At 43.0% G+C, this 22,442-nt stretch overlaps 1 protein-coding gene and 2 long non-coding RNA genes across 4 annotated transcripts in view; 1 reads left to right on the plus strand and 2 right to left on the minus strand.

Annotated features, from left to right (window-relative positions):
- LOC125755948 (uncharacterized) overlaps positions 1 to 1,081 on the minus strand; it is a 31,645-nt gene extending 30,564 nt beyond the window's left edge. The window contains exon 1 of the long non-coding RNA XR_007413586.1: positions 943 to 1,081. This is a non-coding gene — a long non-coding RNA (uncharacterized LOC125755948). The remainder of the gene's footprint in view (positions 1 to 942) is intronic.
- Positions 1,082 to 4,767: 3,686 nt separating this feature from the next.
- LOC118350006 (uncharacterized) lies at positions 4,768 to 5,813 on the minus strand. The gene is made up of 2 exons (XR_004802934.2): positions 5,519 to 5,813; positions 4,768 to 5,191 (listed from the first exon to the last, which is right to left on the minus strand). It is a non-coding gene; the product is annotated as an uncharacterized LOC118350006 (long non-coding RNA).
- Positions 5,814 to 6,613: 800 nt separating this feature from the next.
- The window catches only part of AFF3 (ALF transcription elongation factor 3), a 520,935-nt gene continuing 505,106 nt past the window's right edge, over positions 6,614 to 22,442 (plus strand). Inside the window, exons 1-2 of one of the 2 annotated variants that reach the window (XM_025464016.3) lie at positions 6,632 to 6,731; positions 7,627 to 7,738. In XM_025464016.3, the coding sequence (XP_025319801.1) occupies positions 7,689 to 7,738 (50 nt within the window). In that variant the 5' untranslated portion in view covers positions 6,632 to 6,731; positions 7,627 to 7,688. Of the gene's footprint in view, positions 6,732 to 7,626; positions 7,739 to 22,442 lie in introns of both variants that reach the window. The other variant, XM_035695979.2, reaches the window with a different exon arrangement.

Consider the following 22,442-nt stretch of genomic DNA (forward strand, 5'->3'; position numbering starts at 1 on the left):
CAGGACTCTAATGACTTAGCCAAATAGAGTCTTACTTTGTCCCCAAAAGTCCAGAGACAGGTAGATGGTTCAAAGATGGTATAGTTGTGTGAGGAAACCACCAAGGATGTAGCTTCCTTTTAACTTCAGATCTACAAACTCTAGTCTGTAGTTTTTTGCCCTCGAGGTCTATGATGGCTGTTCCCCCTCAGGCCTTTAAATACATTTTGGACATGAAGAAGGAAGTGACTTAGAGGAAGAGATGGTAACCTATTTCAGGAAAGCGAAATTTTCCAAGAAATTCCAGCCAACTTGAACTTAGGCGTCATTGACCCAAGCTGTGTTATATGCTGTTATATGTTCTTGCTGTAACAGAGCCTGGAAAATATAGTTCTTTCAGTTGGGTATATTAGCTCCCCAAACAAAACTTAGGTTTAATTAGTAAATAAGAGGAGGAGGCATATTGAGTAGGCAAACAGCAGTGAGTGTCATAACTCGTCTGTCTCCTGATGAGGTAGACTCTGCTCTCTATTTCTTTTTTTCTGGATGGAGGACTTTCCATATAGACTTTGAGCTATAGGAGGTGCCACTATCTGAAAGACCTCTTATACTGATGCCCTTTGCCCACGCCAATATTTAACCCATCCACACATAATTTTGAAATTTCTCTGTCTTCCGGCTATGAGCCTTAGTCCATCCATTTGCAGCTCCAGTGTCCTCCAGGAGCTTGGGGGGACCGTCAGCTCCATACTTGAATATTTTCTGGTGCCATAGAGAAAAGAGTCTGACACCTATAGTCATGTTCTGACTTCTTTCTCACACTTCCCCCCAGACCTAAACCAAGTCTCTTCCTCTTGGACATGCTGGTCTTGCTGTCTGTTAACACTTAACAGAACAGCAAGCTCTCCTGTTTAGAACAGATCAACACCTTGAGATTTGTTTAAGCCAAGAAGGAGGTCCTACCTTTAAACAACAACAAAAAAGATTTATGGCTCTCTTGACATACTCCAGGGATTCCTGTCTGGCAGTGCTCAGGAGGGACAACTGAAAGCAGAATTGTAACATTCTGTAACAGTCAGAGACAGAAACTGACAAAGGATGGCCAACTCAGCCCTCTCATGTTGCAAAAGAAGACACTGAGACTTGAGAGAGTGCGGGTCTTTACTCCAGGTGTGGCATGGCACAACTCAGAGGTCAAAACCTAGGGGAAGGAAGACTACAGGAAGAGAGGTAGAGGGCTCTCTTTCACTTTCTGAGTAGGTTTGTGCTGCATTCATTATTTAAGCACCTGCAGGCATAGGAATGCTCCAAAGCTATAGACAATCAAGGCAAAAGTTATGGGATGTGGTGTGATATTGTGGCTGCTAAATCTAATCCCCTTTCTCCATGCTTTGGTTTGTGATGCTTATCTGTTCCTTAAGTTTGCTCACCTGTAAAAACAATGGTAACGTACCCCGTGTGGTTTTAGGAGGAATAAAACGGAGTTGCCACTTTGAACAGTACCCAGTTATAATATGAAAATATTATAATATAGAAATGTTTGCTTTCATTATGATTAGTTGTCTCCTATTCTCAGCAGATTAATAGTCTTTGAATCTTGCACGATGGCCAGTGCACATCTTGAAGAAGCACAACAAAGAGCCAGTGGGAATATTAACTTTTAAGTCAGGATGGTTGGTTCTTGTTACCAACACCAAGGGAATCTCAAATCACAAATAATGGGATTATCCCCCAAGTAGGTCAGCATGGCATGAAATACATGATCTATGATAAGGAATACTTTTCTGATCTACTTTTATGACTAGCCTATGCATTTTCTGCCAGTATTTTCATTTTCAGTAGATATGCCTGCTTTGTTTCTTTTCTTTTTTAAAATGTGGTGAGCTTCACACACTAGTCTTTTGTACCAGCTATATAAGGAGCAACTAACACCAAAGACATGCATGGGATTCTTATACCAAATCAGTTTTTTTTTTTTTTTAAAGAACTCTTTAATTGGACAATACTTTAATTCTCTAAACAATGTTATGGTAGTTGACCACCTTTTGAAATTATCTTTGTCTTGTTTGGTACTTGAATGGCATGAAAAATTTCCCTCTGCTTCCCTACTCCTCTCCTAAGGGGTCATTTTCCCCGCTCTTTTCTCTGCCCTGCCTGGCCTCTGACCCTGCCAAACTCTGCTGTTTCCATGGACTTCTGAATCTAATTAACGTCTCAGTGGCTATATAAGTGAATTATGTAGGCAGGAGGATGTTGGAAAGTTTGAGGAAGGTACATACATTCCTTGGGGGAAAACCTGGTTTTGTACAAAGGAAAAAAAAAAAAAAAAAGGAATGCACTTGGAGGAGATGGAACGTCAGTAAAGCGTAAAACATCAGTAACATGCTTAAGCTCATTAAGTATCTCCTGCCTGATGAGCAGATGCAACCTTAGGAGCATCTCTTTTGACATCTGGGCAATAATCAGCCATTACAGAATCTGGCTGAGGGGACAGGTAATCCAGATATGCCACTACTGCAACACAACTGCCGCACAACTAGGTTATCAGCACTCTTTCCCCTCCCCCTTCTTTTTGCAGCCAGTTCACAACCACTTGTGGGGAGCATGTCCTTAGATGATCTCTGAAATGACCTGGCTACCAGGGCCACAAGTCTTTCTCAAACTCTCCAGGATGTGGGCAAGCAAGGGGGAGGGGGCCAGAGTGCTGAAGTTCTCTGCCAGAGGATACTGTCAGAGAGCCCAAGGCAGAGATGGTCCCTATGCCCCATGTTTCCATGGAAACATAGGAGGAGTGATGACAGCCAGCACAGCCACACCATCTGCTCGGGACCTGGTGAATGATGAAAAAAAATAGAAAAAGAGAGGCACCTCAGATCCCAGGCTAGAACCACTCTGAGATACCAAGGCAGAGGGAAAGGCCTGAAGACACTACAACTCCTGGGTGGATTAAAATCCAAGCTGTCCTGGGGCTCGACATATTAGCATGTCATTTGCAAGCAGAAAGCCTAGAGGGCTTATCCTGCAATCCCTAGATATAGTTACGAACACTCAAGAAGCCTCTGGAAGGAGAAGCAGACTGTGATGTGACTGCAGCCTTGCTGGAACATGAGAGAAGGTGCAGTGACAAACAATGCTGCAGGATGTGGGGTGGGGGCTCCCCTGACCTTCCAGCAAGATCGCCTGCACAGCTGGCTTTTAGCCAGGCATATTTTCTAGGGGAATGGTGGGAATATAAAAGGAAAATACCTACCCGGTCACAATTGTGACTTGAGTTGCAGCCACATCTTCAGAATAAGGCATGGATTAATAAAGCCAGGCAAGCTTTCTCTTCTCTCAGCTTGGATCCAGGAGATCTTAGTTGGATGTTACAGATTTGCTTCTGGGTCTGTTTTAGAGGCTTTCAATTCCAGGCTGGTGGAATGTGAGTGGGGCTCTTGCTGAGTGTGCTTGTCAGCCTGCCCCAGACTGAGTAGGATTCATTTCTCAGTTCCTTCCATTCACAGATTTAACTCAAAAAAACACCCCTGACCCAGGGAGGCCTTAGCTAACTCCTCACAGTGGCTCTCCAGAGCTGGGTGGTTTCAACCAGCTCTCTGGAGTATTATCTGCATCTACTCCAGGAAAAGAGTCCCTCAAGTCTCCAGGTCGTTAGTATGCACAGAAACTACATCTGTTTCAGAAGAAACACCAGTTTTTATTTTTATTTTTAATTTAGGTAGTCTCTTATTCCTTTACAAACCAAACCAAACCAAAAACCCAAACACCCCCAAACCTCCCTTTTACTTCTGGCATTCTAAATCCCAGAAAGTCCAAATCTTTTTTTTTTTTTTTTTTATTCAAGATTTAAAATTTTGACACCTGGATGAAGCGCTTGTTTTGGTACGTGTATCTAGGGGCTGGCATATTATGGCAACATCTTAATATACCAGATAAATAAAAATAATAAAAAGGTCACCTTATAAAGGTTCTCATTAACTCTTCTACATTTTACTTGTAAATACTATTAATTTAGATTTATTTCCATGACGACTTAGTAAATACGGTATCTACAAGTATGATTCGGGTTTCTTCAAAAGACCATATTCTCCAACTGGACACTAGACACAAAAATATAATTGGAAATAAAAGTGTTAATGCAACTTCCCCTATGTTCGGAGCCCCCGAACAGAAAATAACGATGATTCCTGAAGAAAAATATTTGGATACCCACACTGAAATTGCTTTAGGCTCAAGTACCTTCATGTAGTAATATGAGGCACTGCATTTAAATTCAAATATAAGTCTACCCACTACTACGAGGCTTTTGGGGAGAGAGACCTTTTATGAGTAAACCACTCCACTGGCTCTATACCCCCCAACTGCTTTCTCGCTTTCCTTTTCCGGGGCCATCTATTTATCTTCAGCCTCTGTGGTGAGGGCAAATCTGTATCTTAAGCTTCAAGCTTAGGATGGGACTCCCAGTAAACATGGTTCTGTTTGTTCTCCAGCAGCCCTCCTTTGTATAAACAGATGTGGTGGGAAGGGAAGGAAAGCCAGATCTCTGTGAGGGGTGGGAGGTCTTTCTGGAGAAGCTTCAGGCTGCAGCCATTAGCACAGGGACAGGATGCATTTCTTGTTCAGGCAGGGGAACTTGCAGTTCTTCCAGAGAGGGGCTGTTCTTCTCACTCTCCTCCACCCTCCACCCCCATCCTTTGTTCCTGGGAATACTGTCTGGATGTCTCCTGCATCTCACTTTTGCCAGAGCAAACATTTCCAACAAGGCTTATGCTAAGGAGATATTAGGAAGACAGATTTTTTTTTTCCCCTTTACTCTCCAGATGTCCTGTAGACTGGGATTTGGGAAGACAGCCCTTCACACCTGTACTTTCTCCTCTATTCACATTCTCTTTGTTCTTTTGCAGCCTCTTTACTACCTTCAACTAATGAGGGAGATTTTTAGGGGCTGGGAGTTGTCAGCTTGTAAAATAACAATTCCATTTTCTGAAACTATGTTGATACTCTGTCTTAGTTTAGTGTTTTACATTTTGCAACCAGTTATGGATGCTAATAAAGGAAGGACTACTCTCATCAGTCTTTTCTTCTTCTGCATGTTCTCCAGACTCAGTTTGTTAATCCTCATTCAGAGGTCAGAGAGGTGAGGAGGCTTGATGGAGGGATCCTGTGACTTTTTCGCAAGGGTCTAGATTTCTGGTGGTTCCAGTCAGTGGTCCTTCTGTGAGAATGAACAAAGGGGAGAGCATGGAAAAGGCCTCTCGGCCTGCAGGAATTGGGGGTTTGGTGCAAATGATGGGAGGGATATAACCACATCGCTCTGTACCACTCTCTAGGAGTTCTCTGGGATCCTGAGCTCTGGATCCCCAGAGCTGTGGCCAAGAGGACAGGGGAGTCAGGGAACTGAGGAGGGGTTCTGATTTTGGCCAGCTGTGGGGAAACAGAGCCACGGCCCTGATCTAGGCATGGACTTCTTGGCATGTCTGCAGAAGTAAGGAGGGGGGTGGGGGATGTTCTCTACGATCTAGGAAGTAATGGTAAAAAGGACCTGGTTTTTTTTTAGGAGCCACAATGATACTCTATCATCCTCCAGCTGACAGTATGTCACTTTCCAGACAGATGGGGCGAGAAGTTAGCAGTCTACACCCAGGGGCCTGCCCCCCCTCCCTGTAAGGAATAAAAAGAAAGGAGGTTAGTTTCCAGGGACGGCCAGCCGGAGGACGGTGGGACCCCCACTGTAGGCCAAACTGCGGGTCCTGTCAGTAGAGGTTTCCTCCCTTTCACTTAACTTACTGACTCCAGATATTTTAAAGGATTTGTTTACAGCGCGACTGCAGGCTGCTCCGTTCACTCTCCCCGTGCCTGGGGCGGCCAGGGAATTCCCAGCCCCCAGCTCCCCGCCCCCCCCCCCCCCCCCCGCCCCGGGCTGCAGGCGGCACAGCGCCCGGAGCGCGCGGCACGGTCGGGGCAATTCTGGGCCGCAGGAGAAGTGCGTGCGGCCCGGGCAGGGCCGGGCGGGGCCGGGCGAGGGCGAGGGCGAGGGCGAGGGCGAGGGGCAGGAGATGCGGCAGGCCCGGCCCGGCTCAGCATCCCCCGGCGCTCCGCACGGCCGCCCGCCGGCCCCCGCCCCCGCTCTCGGGGCGGCCCCGGGGCAGGCGGGCGGCGGGGGCGCGGGGCGCGGGGGCGGCGGGGCCCCGGGGAGCGGCGCGGGGAGCGCAGGGGCGCGCGGGGCGGGCGCGGCGCGGGGCTCACGGCGCGCGCGCGCCTCGGCCTCGCCCGCGCACACGCGCCTCCCCGAGGAGAAAGAGGCGGGCGGGCGGGCGCAGAGCTCCGCGGCGGCGGCGGCGGCGGCGGCTGCAGCGGGCCGGGCCGCGGGGAGGGAGGGGAGGAGGGGCGGGCGCGGGGCGGGAGGGGGGCGAGGCGGCGGCGGCGGCGTTGGCGCGGGGAGCTCGCCGCTCTGTGCTGAGTGTGCCTGCGCGCGAGCCGGGGAGCGGGTGAGTCGCCGGCCGCTGCCTCCCGCCGCGCGGGCCGGGCGTCGGGGGCGGGGGGCGCGGGGAAGCCCGACCCGGGGGCGGGGGGCGGGGGCGGGCGGCGGCTCCGGCGCGGCCGGGATGCACCTTGAGCGGCGCCTTTCGTTGCAGCGCGCGGGCGGCCCGAGCCTCGGCGGCGGCGGCGGCGGCGGCGGCGGCGGCGCTGACACCTCCCACCATGGACAGCTTCGACTTAGCCCTGCTCCAGGAATGGGACCTCGAGTCGCTGTGGTGAGTGCCGGTGCCGGGGCCGGCCGCCCGGGCGCGGGGCGGGGGCGGGCGCGGGGCGGGGGCGGGGGCGGGGGCGGCCGCGCGCTCACCTGGGCGGGGGGCTCGGAGCGGCCGGCCGCCGTGGGGGTGGGGTGGGTCGGGGCGCCCGCCGCCCCCCGGCCCCCCTTTCGCGTCCTCTCCCCTCGGTGCTGCCCGCCCCAGCCCAGGGCCGGGGAGCGGGGGAGCCGGGGGGCAGAGCGCAGCCACGGAGAGGAAAAGCCCCGATTTCCAGAACGTGTCCCCAGTGCCCGGGGATCCACCCCTCGGCCCCGGCCCCGGCCCCGGCCCCAGCGCCTCTCGGCTCCCTGCGCTTCGTCTGCGCCCTGCGTTCACCCCAGCGACCCCCGGAGTTGTGCTGCTGGAAGTGCCCCTAGAGGATGCTCCAGCCTCCCGCCCGGGGCATCGCTGCCGCCTCCTGCCCGCTCCCACCCGAGAGGGAAAGTGGACGCCGGGGGCAGGGGGCGAGGATTTCTCCGTGCGGGAATTCCGGAGGCCTTGGCCCGGGGAGGCTCGTTTCCTCGAGGTTCACGGTCCCTCTGGGCCCTTTCTTCACACCTCGCTACAGTTGTCCTCCTCCTCTCCCCGCTCCCCCCACCCGGGCGCCCCGCGCGCCCCTTTATTCCACGCTCCGGCTCCCAGCCTGGGCGGCGGGCGGCGGGCGGCCGCGGGAGCCCTCCGGGATCTGCTGCTCCGTGTCCTCACGTTGAGGAGCTGCTGTAGGCGAATCGCCGCTAGAAGCAGTTTAATTCTCGTTGCGGGTTTCTTAAAAATCCCATTGGCTGCCTCGGCATCCCTCTGATTTCCTACCCTCCCTTCCACCCCTATCTCCTAAATGTTTCCAACCAACCCTATTCAGGTGGTAAAATTACTGCCCGCATATTCCTGGAGGAACTTGTGTTATGTTTAATATTTACGGGAATGAACATCTGCTGGAACGAGCATATTAACTGCACTCTGTTCTGCCTCTGGTAAATTTTTTTTTTTCTGCTTTAATTCAGTAAAGAGTTCGCATGTGTCTAGAACTGCAAGTGGTGTGCACATGAATATGCAGTGTACAATTTTAAAGCTAAACTGCTTTGAGATTTATAGATTATATAGATGATAATGTGGATTATTTCCAGTGATTTAGGCTTCTAGTCACTTTTATCTTTCTAAAGCCAGGTGTAACAAACTAAACTGGACGCAGAGCTAGTGCATTATTGAGCAGTTTCTTATAAAAGATCTGATGATGAGTAACTGCAGCTTGCTCTGCATAATGCTGGTGCTTATAAAATACACAAGGATGGGCCCTAATGTAATAAAACTTTTATATATTACACTGGAAACTTCAAAGAGCCAGTGTAGAAAGAATATGAAACATGTTATTACTCTATAAAAGTTGCTAATTACTGTCTTGTTGCTCCTGGGGTTATTTCAGCCTTTCATTTACAGATACCTGTTATTTTACAGGTTTACATTTAGAAATGTTGGTTTCTGGCACAAATTCAGTAGTTTTCTAGATAGAGACTGTGCTTTAAAAATGACTTTTGCTTTTAAAAGACAGTTTTTCAATCAAAGGGAAGAACTTACTGTTTTGGCATGTTTTTATGGTGCTCATCAGCTTGCTGACTCAAACCGAAGCCCCCTCATGACTTTTACAAGTAATAGTTTGAAATTACCAGCTATAATCTGTGGGCTTTTCCAGCACAGGATCTAAGCTTTATTTCTCTTTTCATCCTTAGTTTCCAGCTGGGTTACCTGGATGGAGCACAGTTATACAATGTCTGTTGTATTGACTTGAAATTTACGTTATCTAGAGTACATTTATTCCTTTCAAAAATGAAAAAATTTAAGCATTTTTGAAAAGTTGCTGTATACGCAGTCAGCATTGAATCAGTGCATCGGTTTATCTTTGGCTTATAAAAATGTGGAGGGTTTCTTGCTTGTAGTATAGTGGGACAGTTTGGCTTGACCGAGGGGGTGTTTCTAGTTTGCAGACGTAAAACTTACGTTTTACAAAAGCTTGTGTATTTCTGATAAGTTAAAGATAAATCATACTTCTTGAATATGCATTTCTAACGTAGGCATTTTCTCAGTTTATGGACGAATTTTTGCATGGTATTTTCTCACTCAGTTTTACGGTTTATTTTTAAATTCATAAGTGATCCAAAATAACATTTGAGTACTTTGTGTGTCAAATGTTTTCTTATCCATTGTTTGCTTATTTGAATCTGACAACAATCTTGGTGGCAAGCAGTAGGAGTCTTATTTTATAGATAAGGAAATGGAGGCTTTGAATTGTAAAAGGACTCAACTGAGCCGGTAAAACAAATGAGGGCAGAATTTTCACACTAACATTGACTGAACACTCACCATTTACCAGGCACAGTTCTAAGTACGTTATATGTTTTAGCTCAGTTAGCCCTCACAACTGCCTCAGGAAGCATTATCTGTTATCGTTCCCATTGCATTATCTGTTACCGTTCCCATTTTACAGATTGAGAAATTGAGGGTGGGGAAGGCCAGGTAACCTGCCCAAGGTCACACATCTAGAAGTGGAGGAGCTGTATTTGAACCAGCCATTAACTTCTCAACACTCAGGTTTCTGACTCTAAATCCAGTGGGTTTTCTACAATATTGCAGATGTCTCCCAGTGTATGAGGGTGGCTCTAAAGTTAATTATGAAACAAAACCATGATGGACTGGAAGTTAAGGTTCTGTTAAAATACCAAAGAAAGAGAAGGTCAGAACCCTAGAAGATACTGATCTAAAATTAAAAATCTGAAAAATAAATACCAGGATTTAGGAAATTATGCCTGCCTTACATGAATTAACTTATAAATATCTATACATTTAAAATAAACACCACTAAAAACTTATTCTTTTCATTCATCTTAGAAAAACATGTTTCTTTGGAGATGGTGGGGGAAGGTACAGGTTAATGACAAAGGAGAATGGTATTTTAATCCCTAATAGTTCTTCCTAATTGGTGGGCATTGTTTTCCAATAAAACAAATTTATTAATTGTGACTGTGGCTTTGAACCTGAGCTAGCTTAGTCTGCCGGTCACAAAAAATGTCCCCAAATGACCGTATAGACAATATGAAGAGGAAAGCTCAGTATTATTGAAAAAAATCAAGGAATTCAAGAGCCATCTCCTCCACCTCCTTGTACCTCCCCCACATTCTGCCAAAACCCTCATTCTTATTTTTCAAAGGAGGCCTTTTGAGTCTAAATGGTCCAGATAGCTTGTTTAAACTTTTCCTTTCAGCCTTATTTAAAGTTGAAAAGAGTAGCCCTAATTTCTACTTTTTTTTTTAATTTTTTTTTTTTCTAATTTCACTTCCCATTTCTGGTTTAAAGAGAATAGAGAGCTTGGAACAGGGTGAAGGCACTCATCCTGCCCCCAGCTCCATAGCTTCACTGGGTAGAGTTGGATCCCTGGAGAGTTGGGGATTCTGTAAGTTTGCAGAGGCAGGTATCCTGAGGAACAGCACTCTTACCAGCCTCCCACCCTCTTCCCATCTGCTCCTTCCTGTTCTCCATCACCTTTTGATCAGCTGCTGGACATAGCCATTCCTCAGGGCCTTTAAAATAATGACCCTCCCTTTTAACAATCTAACATTACTTTCATTTATTCATTTAAATATTAATTGATCATTTCTTTAGTCTAAGACCTTGTGCTGATTGCTATAAGGAGTACTAAGATGAGTAAACTGTGGGTTGTGCATGTGATTATCTAGTAGGGGAATGAGATGAGTATACAAATAAAAAAGGAAGTTTTCAACACTGGTGATTCAGAAGAGAAAAAGACCATATTTGGGACTGGGGTGGGTGGTAAAGGAAGGAAAGAGGAAAAATTGAGTTAAAAAAAACCAAAACGCTTCCATGGAAAAGGTGGCCTTTGAACTAAGCCTTGGAAGATGAATGGGATTTTTACAGATGGTGGGGGTCGGGGTATTGAGAGGACATAGAGGCATCTTGGGCAAAGAAAGAACTTGAACAAAGGCTTTCATGGTGTTTCTGAAAGATCCTTTTATGAATCATGGTGGAATTACCTATACCAAGTATTTTAAAGATGCAGAACTTCTGTAATCAGGAGGCAGTTTCAGGGAGTGGGAAAAGTTTTCCAAATGAACTTAGTCAAAATTGTCTTAAATATAAAACTTTTCAGTTATTGGAGAGAAAGACTATCGAAATACAATAGAAATATTCATATTTCTCTCTACTATTTCCCTCACCACACTCCCCCCACCCCATAGATTCACATAGGCCAGAATCCGTTTACTTTTGTTCAAATAGGCATTATACTTTATATTCTTTCAAATTAGAACTTTTGAAGTATGATAAATGGATTGTTTCATACTTATCAATTTGTTCATTTAGCAAGTATTCATAGAGTATTAAGCATTATTCTGTGATAGGTACTATAGAACCAGTGGCTTTCAAGCACTTTAGACCATGACTCACAGTAAATCATTTAACATTTCGACCCCTGTGAGTATCCATACACATAACTGAAACAACTGTCACAAGGTAATGCTTATCCTTACTATGTGTGATGCATTTTGATATTTTCTATTCTATTTCCACTCTATTTTTTTCAAATTTTCCATCTACCCATAGGTTGAAAACAGTGAAGAAGAGCCACTGATAGTACTGGAGTGCTTCCCAGTAGTACCTACTGTCACATTTGGTTCTCTTCAAGTCAACTACCAATGGACATGGCCAGACCATGGCTTCTTTCATTCCTTGTTAGTTTGGCTTCCCAGGCCCAGTATAGTGTCAGAAAACTGCTCCAGATTCCTGACCTTGACCCTCAGGTGCCTTGACCCTTTCCTGTAGCCCCGGCAAAGCAAACATTTTAAGGCCTACCACTATGCCTCTTGTTGGCTCTTGGGGTCAAAGCAGTTCAGTAGAACACAGAAGGCAGAAGGAGAGGTGCACACAGGGACCCTCCACATGCTTTCTGCAGGGTTACTGCAGGTGACTGGCCCAAGGTGGCTGTATGGTTGGCAACAGTGGTTCTCTTTGGTTGAGAGCCCTAGAGCATATCCAGAGCTTAGGAAAGGCCTTACTTAGCATGTGTGGGGATGAAAATATTTCTACAAGTGGATTTCAGGGCTAGGACCTGTGGGCTGCAGTATTGAAGGGGGCTGGTTGCCTGGGTGCAAGAGGCAAGGAGATATCCATGGGAAGCTATGGAGTGCTGGGGGCAAGAAGCTGAGTGCCGCTCCCATCTGTGAAGAGCATGAGCCTGGCTGTGGGTAGGTGTGTCTTGGAGAAAACCAGGTGGGAAGACTGGGTAATGCACGGTGTTAAAGTTGAGGACTCAGGCTTGGCTGGGGGCCACAGCGTTACAGAGACGGTGAGCACTGGGTGTGCAGATGAATTTTAACCACATGCCTTCTGATGACGATGAAGATGAGTATTGTGTGTGGGGAAGTGATTCCTTCCTGTGTTCCAGATTCTCTTTTGTGAAAATGTAGGAGGGTTATAAAATGCTAGGGATCTATTTTGGGAGAATGTCCCTGTGAACCAGAATGGGTCTAATCAATGACACTTTAGATGTAGCAACTGGTACGAGGCCCTTTGGCATAATATTGGTTAGCATAGCAGTCGAATTGAAGGAAAAAAGTCTCAAAAGGAATGCAAGATTTTTTTCTGTATAAATGGGATTTTTAACCTGGTATAAGTTTGCCTGTTTAAATTTTCTTTATTTTGAAAATAAAGCCTTGGTAGCAAAATCAAGGCCATAAAAGACAATTTTAATATCATTTAATGGTAACATAATGTTTCCTTGTTTTATTTCAAAGTGAAATCCATAAAACTTACTTTAAATGTTGCCCATTCTCTTTTGTCTGGGAATTTAATTGAGGTTTCTGAATTCAGTTGGCTCCAGCCTTGCTTTCTGTTTGGCCCTGGGCAGCTCACGATTTTTCTCATTTCCTATTCTCAGTCTTGGTTTAATCACTTATAAAATGACAGCACTTATAGTGGCCTACCTCATAAGGTTGTGATGTTAAGTAATAAAAGTGTCAATTGCTTTGTGAATGCCAAATGTAGTTCTTTTAATACCCTTCGCTTCCTTAAAAAGTCTCTTTATCATAAACAAGGAAGGATACAGAAAGGCCACGTTGGGTCAGGTCATCCATCTGGTACAGAGTTCTGTCCCTGGCAGTGGGATCCAGGGACATTTTAGAGTGGAGGCTGGTAGTTTTTCTTAGTTGTATATCATACTCTAGCAGACAAATACACCCTTACTTGTGGTTGTGCTACTAACGTATGTAGATATATTAACCATTACATAATCTTTGATGTTTCACTGAGAATGTATTGAATTACCACCCATTACATCAAATGACTTCATTTGGCACTGTGGGTCTCATTAAATTATGTCAGGCTAATCATAATTTAGTTTCAATAGAAACAAAATACACAGTTATTACCAGGGTAAGAGGACACCACACCATCCAAGAAACTAAATGGGTTTAGTCTACAGAAACTAACCCCTGGAGACATGATAGAGCCCCTGAAGGGGTTGAAGCAGTTTCACTGGGAAGGGGGCCTGGAGCTGTTTTGGGTTATTTAAGGGCACTGGTGAGATCAGGGGGTGTGAGAGTATCTAAAGGGGATGTGACCCTGCTATGTTGGAGGGTAACAATTACCTGTCTGTAGGAGGCTGCAGATGCCCTGCCAGCTACTTCTTACAAAAGATTCCTGGGGAAGTGGGCCAGCAGCAGTAAGTTATCTGAGTTCTTCCAACTTCAAAATCTATGATCATTCCCATCGTAGGAGAGCAGGAATCAAAGAGTGCAGAAGTCATTAATTTTCTCTTGTGTATTTTTCCCCTTTGTAATTTCCCCACTCACATGTGGAGGATGGCATAGAGGGTACTTAAACTTCTTCACATAATTTCTTCCCAGGGGGCTCATTGTTAGCTGAGGTAAACAAAAAGAACTGTAATTTGAAGACCACTAACATAACAACTCTGTTTAGAGTTATGTGTTAACTTGATGCTGAAAATAATTTTAATTTTCCTTTTTATGAACAGGAAATTAATTGTCAGAAACCCTCTGGAGTGCTGTAATATGAGTCTGTTGGTCTTGGTTACATTTTGGTTGTCATACCTGTACTGTATCTAAGTTATGAAGTGACCACACTTTTTCTGTCAGTGTTCATTGAAATGTTAGTTAGTTGTCTGGTAGTTTAGATAGAAAAAAGCTTTGACTTCAGTGGATCATCACCAGTTCTAGGAAATAACCTGTTTTTATTTTCTAATTTCAAGGTATGTTTGTTTTTCTATAAACTGTATCTTGAGAAAGAAAAGATCCAGGGCTTATAATATTTTGAGAACATAAGTCAGTGTACTTAACTGTCATCCAGGAGGTGCTTCTCAGACATTAACTTGCCTTCGGGTAACTTAGGGAACTTGATAAAATATACATTATGATTTAATAGGTTCAGGGTGAGGCTATGATTCTGCATATCTAACTAGCTTCCTGGTAAACTGCTGGTCCACAGACCAAACTTTGAGTAGGGAGAACTAAAAGGTGAAAATTACTTTAAAAAGAAGTTCTTTTAAAATACTGCACTTTCTTCTCCTGATTTTGGGGGAAGAAGGGGTTGCATAATAACATTATAATTCCATGATGCCAGGAAGGTACGTTTAGAGCAGCATTTATTTTACTTTCGTGGGTCTTTCTAATACAGTTTTTTAAACGACTTTATTTTTATTTATTTATTCATGAGAGACCCAGAGAGAGAGGCAGAGACCTAGGCAGAGGGAGAAGCAGGCTCCTCTGATGCGGGACTCAATCCCAGGACCCTGGATCAGGCCCTGAGCCAAAGGCAGACACTCAACCATTGAGCCACCCGGGCATCCCTCGAATACAATTTTGATGAGTGAGGGGGTGGTTAATTGTATCCTAGTGGGGACACAGTGGCGAATAAACATAAAAGCCGAAGTAAATGAAGTTTGTAATAAATAGGCTAATCACTTTTTACAACTTTACAGTTCTTGTCAGTCCTTCAAAGGCCAGGTTTTCCTGTGTCAGCAGTGAATGCTCAGAGTAACTGGGTGCCAAGTCTTATAGACACTCCTGGATTTGTCGGGGAATCTCACAGTCTTTCCTAGAGCTGCCCAGGGCTCAGACCAAATGTCTGCATTCTCTCCTAGCCATTCCCTCTCTGGGAGGGAATTGGGGAGGTAGGGTGCTGAGGGGAAGGGAGGTGGCAGTGGTGGGGGAGAGGGGTAGCTATTTGCAGATTGACTGCACTACCCTGTGGCCATAGCTGCAAATTGCAACTTTCCTCAAGTCCTGGGAGAAATCAAAACTCAAGCTCCAAGTGGAGCCAAGGGCAAGTCTTCAGACACCTCAGGTGGGGGCCTAACCCAGCACTGCCAGCTGCCCTATCCCTCAGCTCTGACCACAGAGTGCCCTGAATCCATCAGGTGCTCACACATAGCTGCAGTTTCTGGGTTGAATTTCCAATCCTATTTCATTAGAAAAATAAGTGCAGATAGGAATGATTATATAAGCAAATATAGTGCAGTTGACTTTGAATGTGCTGTTGAGACGGACAGGAAATTTATTTACTTTATCTTCTTAATGAGGATTTGTGTGTGTGCGTGCACACATGCACATTTCCATTTTCTGAAATGGCATAGAAGACTGTTGCTGGTAAGAGCAAGCCACATTGGGTTAAACAATTGTGACCATTTCAGATTTGAAAAAGAAAGCTGACTTTGCAGGAATAGTAGTGACCAGTTCAAATCTTGCAGTCTTGGGACACATGTGAACCCACAGAGGAAGTGCTTCCAATAGCTTTCAGCCCATTGTTTGTGGCAAGACTCCTCATTTATACTTCTAGTTGTGATGCTGCCTTATACATCATAATTCATTATGCTGTCTAATAGTGTTTAATAATTTCTTGTAATTATTCCACCAATTTAACTTTTCTTTCAGATTGGGAGGAGGGGAGGGAAAATATTTCCCTCAAGAAGATAGGTCAGGCCCATAATAAGGAAGGTGGGTGTTTGTGAGTATGGCTTTGTTTTGTCCTAGTATTATCAAATTAATATATTTTCTTTTACAAGACAGAAAACACTGTTTATAGGCCATCAACATACAGTACAAACAGCAGAATAGTCAGGCGATTTAGACAACTCTCAGGGGTAAAAAAAAAAGGACTCTCAGAGTCAGAGGTTGCTCCTAAGAAGAAACACCCAAGAGTTGCTTAAGAACAAAGAAGCAACTGATCACGGTCAACTAAATTCTGAACTTAGGTTACATTATTCAGAGTTTTGACTGAGAAGACAGGCCATCAGCACAACCCTCCCTCGTTGCTCCCTTTTATACCAACCATATTCCATGACGGGGAGCCCACTGGTGTCAATTTTCAGAATTGCTGAGCAGGAAAATGCTGTTGGAGTTTGTGGACTTTACCTCAGGCTAAGAGACATGTATCTTCACAGGCCGTGGACACTGCAGCTCACTGAAATAGAGGGTCGGGATGGGGAGTGTTTTGGTCCTTCCACTTACTCCGATGTCCTGCCAGCTCTCCTCATGGTCTGCAGTGGTAGTGGAATGGAGTGTGGGACCCTTTGAGCAAAATATGTGAGTCATCTGTTGTCCAGAGGAAATAGATAGTAGCATCAGCAGTAACGGGAAAACCATGCTATCCCAACTGACATCCATATGTAATAGCCTCTATTTGATATAAAATCAAATGGTTTAATATTTTACTGTGGTATACCAGTTGTACCTCTGGCTGTGTAACTCTGTAGGATGAAGCCTTTGACCTGGCCTATATTGTCTGGGCTCAGGTTAGAGTGACGCAGATAAAGTCCATGCTGTGTCTGAGCACCAGACGCATCTGCTGTGGTAGGATATTCAGAGCTCAGGACAGATGTTGTGTGCAAAGCCTGCTGAGTCCTCAGAAGTGTAGGACAGGGCTGCTCAGCTGGTACCATACGGACTCTCCTATTTCTGTTCATTTCATTGAAGATAGGTCTTTCTCCAGAATATGGCATGACTTCTCCGGAGAACTAAATCTTTTAGATGACTTTCCTTTAGAGTGCTTTTTGTTTTGGTTTGTTTTTAATAAGTAGAGTTTATTCTTTTAGTATGAGCAGAATACCTGAGAAAGATATTCTGTGGGAAAGCTGGTATATTTTACCTGCTATCCAGCTACCCTCCCCCTCCCTCTCCTCAACTCTCAAATGAATACTCCAAGGCTGAGTTAACAAGTTCTCAGTATGGAAATTAAATATTTATAGTCTAGAAAGGAAGTATGGTATTTCAGTTTCTAATATTTAGGTAGATAATTAGTTACATAAATTAGTTTCTATTCTTTTTTTTTTTTACTCTTATCCCTCAGCAGGACAAAAGCAATATTTTAAAGTCCTAAAATATCGTATACAATAATGTAACACAGTATGGATGCTTTAAACTGCTCTTTGTAACTTTCTTCCTCTGGATTTATAGGTTTCTGGGTTGAGATGAACAACCATTTATTGAACCAGACACAGAAGTGAATAGACCACTTTTCCAGCCCTTGATGTGTTTATACTTTAGCCTGGAGCAGATTATTTCAAATAATCTCAGTAGAGTTTTTATATGCTGTAATAAGGAATCCTGGGGAGTACATAAAAAGGTACTCTTCTCAGTGTGGAGTTTTAGGGAAGATTCTTGGAGAAAATGAGACCTAATTTGAGTTTTACAGGATGAATAGGAGTTAGTGAGGCTGGGAATAGGGGAAATGTGGGTAGGTACAAAGGTGTAAAATAATGCAATAGTTACAATAGATAAGCAAAGACAAAAAGATGAAAAAGAGTGTGTTGTGAACAATGATGAATGCAGGTAAGTTGCAGGTCTGAAGCATTCAAGATAAGGAGTAGCAGGAGAGGAGTGGGGGAAAAGAGCCCCAGAAGCCAGACTTCCAAGGGCCTTGCTTGGCATTCCAAGGAGCTCGAATGTTTTCTAGTAGGTAATAGCCTGCTATTGAGGGCTTTGAGGTGAGGAAAAAAATGGCCACATTTGCATTTTATCATTATTTCTAAAAGGCATTGTCCATGGATGAGTCTGGTGGCTGTGAGGATGGGAACGTCAGTTCAGGGAGTGATGGCTGCCAAGATGAGGCCAATGCGGATGGAGAGGGGAGGAGGCAGTGGAGAGGTGTTCAGCGATTATACAGGAAGAACTTGGTGACTGGGACCAGAGATGCTTTTAGAATATTTAGCTTGTGTGATGAGGTAGGGAATATAAGAGGAAGAGCAAATTGAATGGGGAAAGATGAAGTGGTTGGATATAAATATATTGCAGTTGAAGTGCCTTAAGCCCTCCAGGTAGAATTGCCCATAGAAAGTTTATTGTATGATAATGACAGTTAAGGTTAGAACAGAAATAAAGATTTGGGAGTTATCTGCATACAGATACTGATGAGACCTGTGAAATTGGACAAGATGATCCAGGAAGAAAGGAGAGGATGAGAATTAAGCTGAGGGCACAGAGGGACATTGGTTTGGAAAGCAGCCCTTGAAGAGGGTTGAAAACAAATGGTTGGAGATGTAAGGAACCATGAGAAAGTGGGGCCCAGGTCAACTGCTTTAGAGTAGTTGCTTAACACGAGAAGGTTGAAGTGGTTGATGGAATTGGCAGTGGGGGTGCAAGAATGAATGGGAGGTGGGGAAGTGGAGATTATGAATGGTCTCCTCTTGAGGGGAAAGATGGAGCAAATGGATGGTGGCATGTCTCAGAGAAGGAAGTGGATGGGCTAGGTCAGGCCCAGAATAAGAGGAAGAGCAAGTGGGTGGTTATAGATGTAGATGAGTTGAGGGTGGTGGAGACTTTAAAAAAAAATCTGAGAAATGGAAGTTTTGGGACATGGAACCATAGAGAAGAAGGTAGTATCAAATATTAGACTCTAAAATGTAAATAATAAATGTTTCATAGATAGTTTTGAATAAGTGACTAATGAATGAAAAGTCTGCATACACCACTTGAGCATAAATTTATGTCACACCATCTGTAATTTAATTAGAGTGTTTTTTTAAAAGTAATTTTGATTTGGAAGTAATTGGATGAAGCTCTGTAGCCAGGAAAAAATTTGTAGACTTTTCTAATTGAGGACTGTTTAAAATGGATTTTTAAAAAGTGTTTTCAAACACACAAGACTGACAGAATGAGGTGCCCCAGAATGGTGTTCCGACATTTAACGGCCATAATCTCCTTGGAAGGGCACTTAGCCCATCTGGCGTCAGAGATTCTTAGTTTTTCTTACATGTAAGGAAGTGTAGTGAGCGCGTTATGTGCATCGTATCTCATTTAATCTTCATCACCCGTGAGGAGGTTCTTTTATTCTTTATTTTATATCAAGAGTGGGAAACAAAGGTGCAAAGTAACTTAATCCAAAGCCCCCACAACTAGTGTGTACAGAGCTAGAGCTTCAGTCCAGACAGTCTGGCTCCAGTCCTCACAGGTAGCCACCAGCATACAAAAAGTATCTCAGTGACAGAATCATAGGGCATGAATTCCAAGGTCCTTTCCAACTTTAAAATATTTGTGATTTCATATGTATATCTTTATAGTCTCCAACAGGTACAGTGAAATACATACGGAAAAACATCTTAAGATTTTGTTTGAACTTTTTAACTCAGAAGGAATAATATATTGTGTCCAAGTTACTGTGTATTTTGGACAAGAATTCCAATTAAACAGGTTTTACTATGCAAAGATCATAATTCATTGCCATTTTAGCTACCAGTTTTTTTGGTCAGTGTTTAAAACATAAAAATACGTTGTCTATATCTGTTTTCTCTCTTAATTATTTGTATACTCATAAAACCACTAATTTGACAAGTTTAATGGATGAAGTAAATGATAACAACTGTTCACCACAGCTGGTCAAATCTATCATAACACCTAAATGTAACTTTATTAATAATAATGATGGTGCAACAATAAAATACAACCACCTTAGAAAGGTAATCTGAAATTGTGTGTGAAGTGATTCTTTTCTGTGTAGATTATCTTATAATTTCTTTTTAGTTTCTACAGAAATACTATCTCTTCTAGCTATACAATTGATTCTATAAAAAGTGTTGCTTTGATGACATTGAAAGAATAAATGGGATTAATTTATGTCACTAGCACTTCAGGGGAAGTAAAATTAATAGATTCTTGGCATAAGGAATTGTGACATACTGGAACAGATGACAAAAATGATTTTAAATATGTAAAAATCTTTGAGTATAAGACAAATTAGACTTTAAGGTAGGTTAAAAATCCACATGGTGACAAAATTCCAGAAAGAATTTTGCGTCTGATAATGGGAAGGGCAAGGGGTTTGGAGCCAGCATGCAGTGGGTTCAAATTATGACTGTGCCATTCTCTAGTTGAGCAAATAACTTAACCTTCTTGTGCCTGTTTCCTTATGTATCAAATGGAGATAATGCCTGTGCCGCTGATGTATCATGAAGATTAAATGAGATAATATACACAGATAACCTGGCACATAGTAGATCCTTAGAATGGTAACTTTATTATTCTTTATTCACTTCTCTTGGTTACTTACTATTTTTATTAGCAATTGTATTTAATTGTTGTATCCATTCTGTTGATTAAAACATATTTAGAAGCATTTATGTGAATCACTCAGTTTGTATCTTTTTAAAAAATTGGTATTTTTTTTCAACTCTGGGCTGTGTTTATTTAATAACTACAGCAGATAAGAATAGAAGATAGTCTAATACTTTCTTCTATAGAGAGCAGAAATATTTTCTTGTGACTTCACAATCCTCTTCGGTGTTGGTATAAAGATCCCTATGCATTGTATGTGCCTATTTAAAAAAAAAAAACTATATACATTTCAATTACAATAAAAACTAAGAGAACTTGAACAATTATAATTGTTATAATTATGATATATAATATAATTATATTATGGAATTGTTTCGGTGGACTTCAGAGCAATGACTTTGGATAGCCCCAATGACAAAATTTCTAGTAATTTTTCATCAGTACCAAACTGAGGTCTTTCCACTATTTCAGATGGATGATTGTACCTTTACCTCATATCTCTACTTTGATCCTTATCCATATGATTGCTCCCCATTTTCAGACTTAGAATGACCTCAGATTCTCCAGCTGGATGACAGCCTATTGTAGTCTATAGAGTGAACCCAAGTGATGTATTCATTGTTTCCATAGACTTCAGATTTGGGTGCTTTCTATTCTCTTGATTCCCTTCTCTTGTCACTGCATTAATTGCTGCTGAAGAACATAGGATAGCTTTATATCAAATTGCTTTATTCTGGCAAACCAAGAAGATGAGTCATTACACATTTCTTTCATACTGAATTGTGAAATCAACATTCCCTAAAGGTTGTTTATGACATCCATCAGGTTTGTCTACTAACAGATAAATTAAAATGACAAAGTGGGTTAAATGCTAGAATTGTAGTTTGCATTAGTCAGCTTTTGTCAGGCATTGCTGTGGTAATAACCCCTAGATCTCAGTGGTTTACAATCTCAAAGTGTAACTCTTACCCACATTATGCGGCACTTGAAGGTCAACTGTACCCTCGTGTGACTAAGGCTGATAGAGTATATACCTTTTTTGGAACATGCCATCCTCTTGGTGGAGAGAATGAAAGAGCTTTTGCTGTATATGGCATACTATCACATGGCTCCCATTTCATTGGCCTAATTAATCATAAGCCCAAACCTGACATCAGTAGGAAGGACAAATATCCTCCTTTTATGAAGCAGTAGTGCCAGTCACATGGTGATCAGCAGGGATGCATATCCTCCTAAAGGAAGGCAATGAAAAACTGAAAACAATGATACATATAGTCTACTAAGCAATTCATCAGTATTTTATTGTTATTGTTAATCAATGTTTTTAAATGAAAGGAAACTAGTAAGCTTTGAAAAAGAGCTTCCAGAATGTCTAGTAGTGTGTTCTTTTATATTATAGAATTTTTTGTCTTTTGGCCCGTGGTTTTCTTTTTACTGGAATTTATCACCTTTTTTGAATTTTCATGGCAGAAAGGGTAGCTGATGAAAAAAGTTGGTGAAATATGTTCATCCAAAGAGCCAAAGTTTCCATGTTGTCAGCTTTACAATATTAGGGAAGTTATTTTTGAAACTATGTGTTTATTTAATATTTCATTTTTAAGCAATGTGCCTTTATCATATATAGTAGAATACTATTATTCAATTATAATGTCCAGGTTCTTAAATTAATAATCAGACTTTGCTTGCCAGTCACTAATTGGAATCAAATTGTGAATGAGGAGTAAAATCCATATATAAATTGTAAGGGAATCAGGCAATAAACTATCTGGGAAAAAGCCACATTAATGTTTTCTTTAACTGAAGCTTTGCTTATGACTTGAGCCTCATCTTGATTTTTGTTTAGAACAAATTTAGACATGATTTTTGTTTAAAACAAATTTAGACATTTAGACAAAAGATGTGGTAAACTACAAATATAGAGGGAATGATAATTAACTGTTGATGTGAGTGAATGAATGCATGCATGTTTATTGAAGTCTTGAGGGTAAGGGCTATGAAAGGATTTTCTTGGAATCTGGCAGGACCTTTCAGAGTCAGGCTTACTCTTGGTTCACTTTACACTTTGTGGATTTTAGGATAGCCTGGGTCTGTACTCAAATGTAATGCTTTT

This window comes from Canis lupus, chromosome 10 (assembly GCF_003254725.2).
Source record: "Canis lupus dingo isolate Sandy chromosome 10, ASM325472v2, whole genome shotgun sequence".
Classification (NCBI taxonomy): Eukaryota; Metazoa; Chordata; class Mammalia; order Carnivora; family Canidae; genus Canis; species Canis lupus.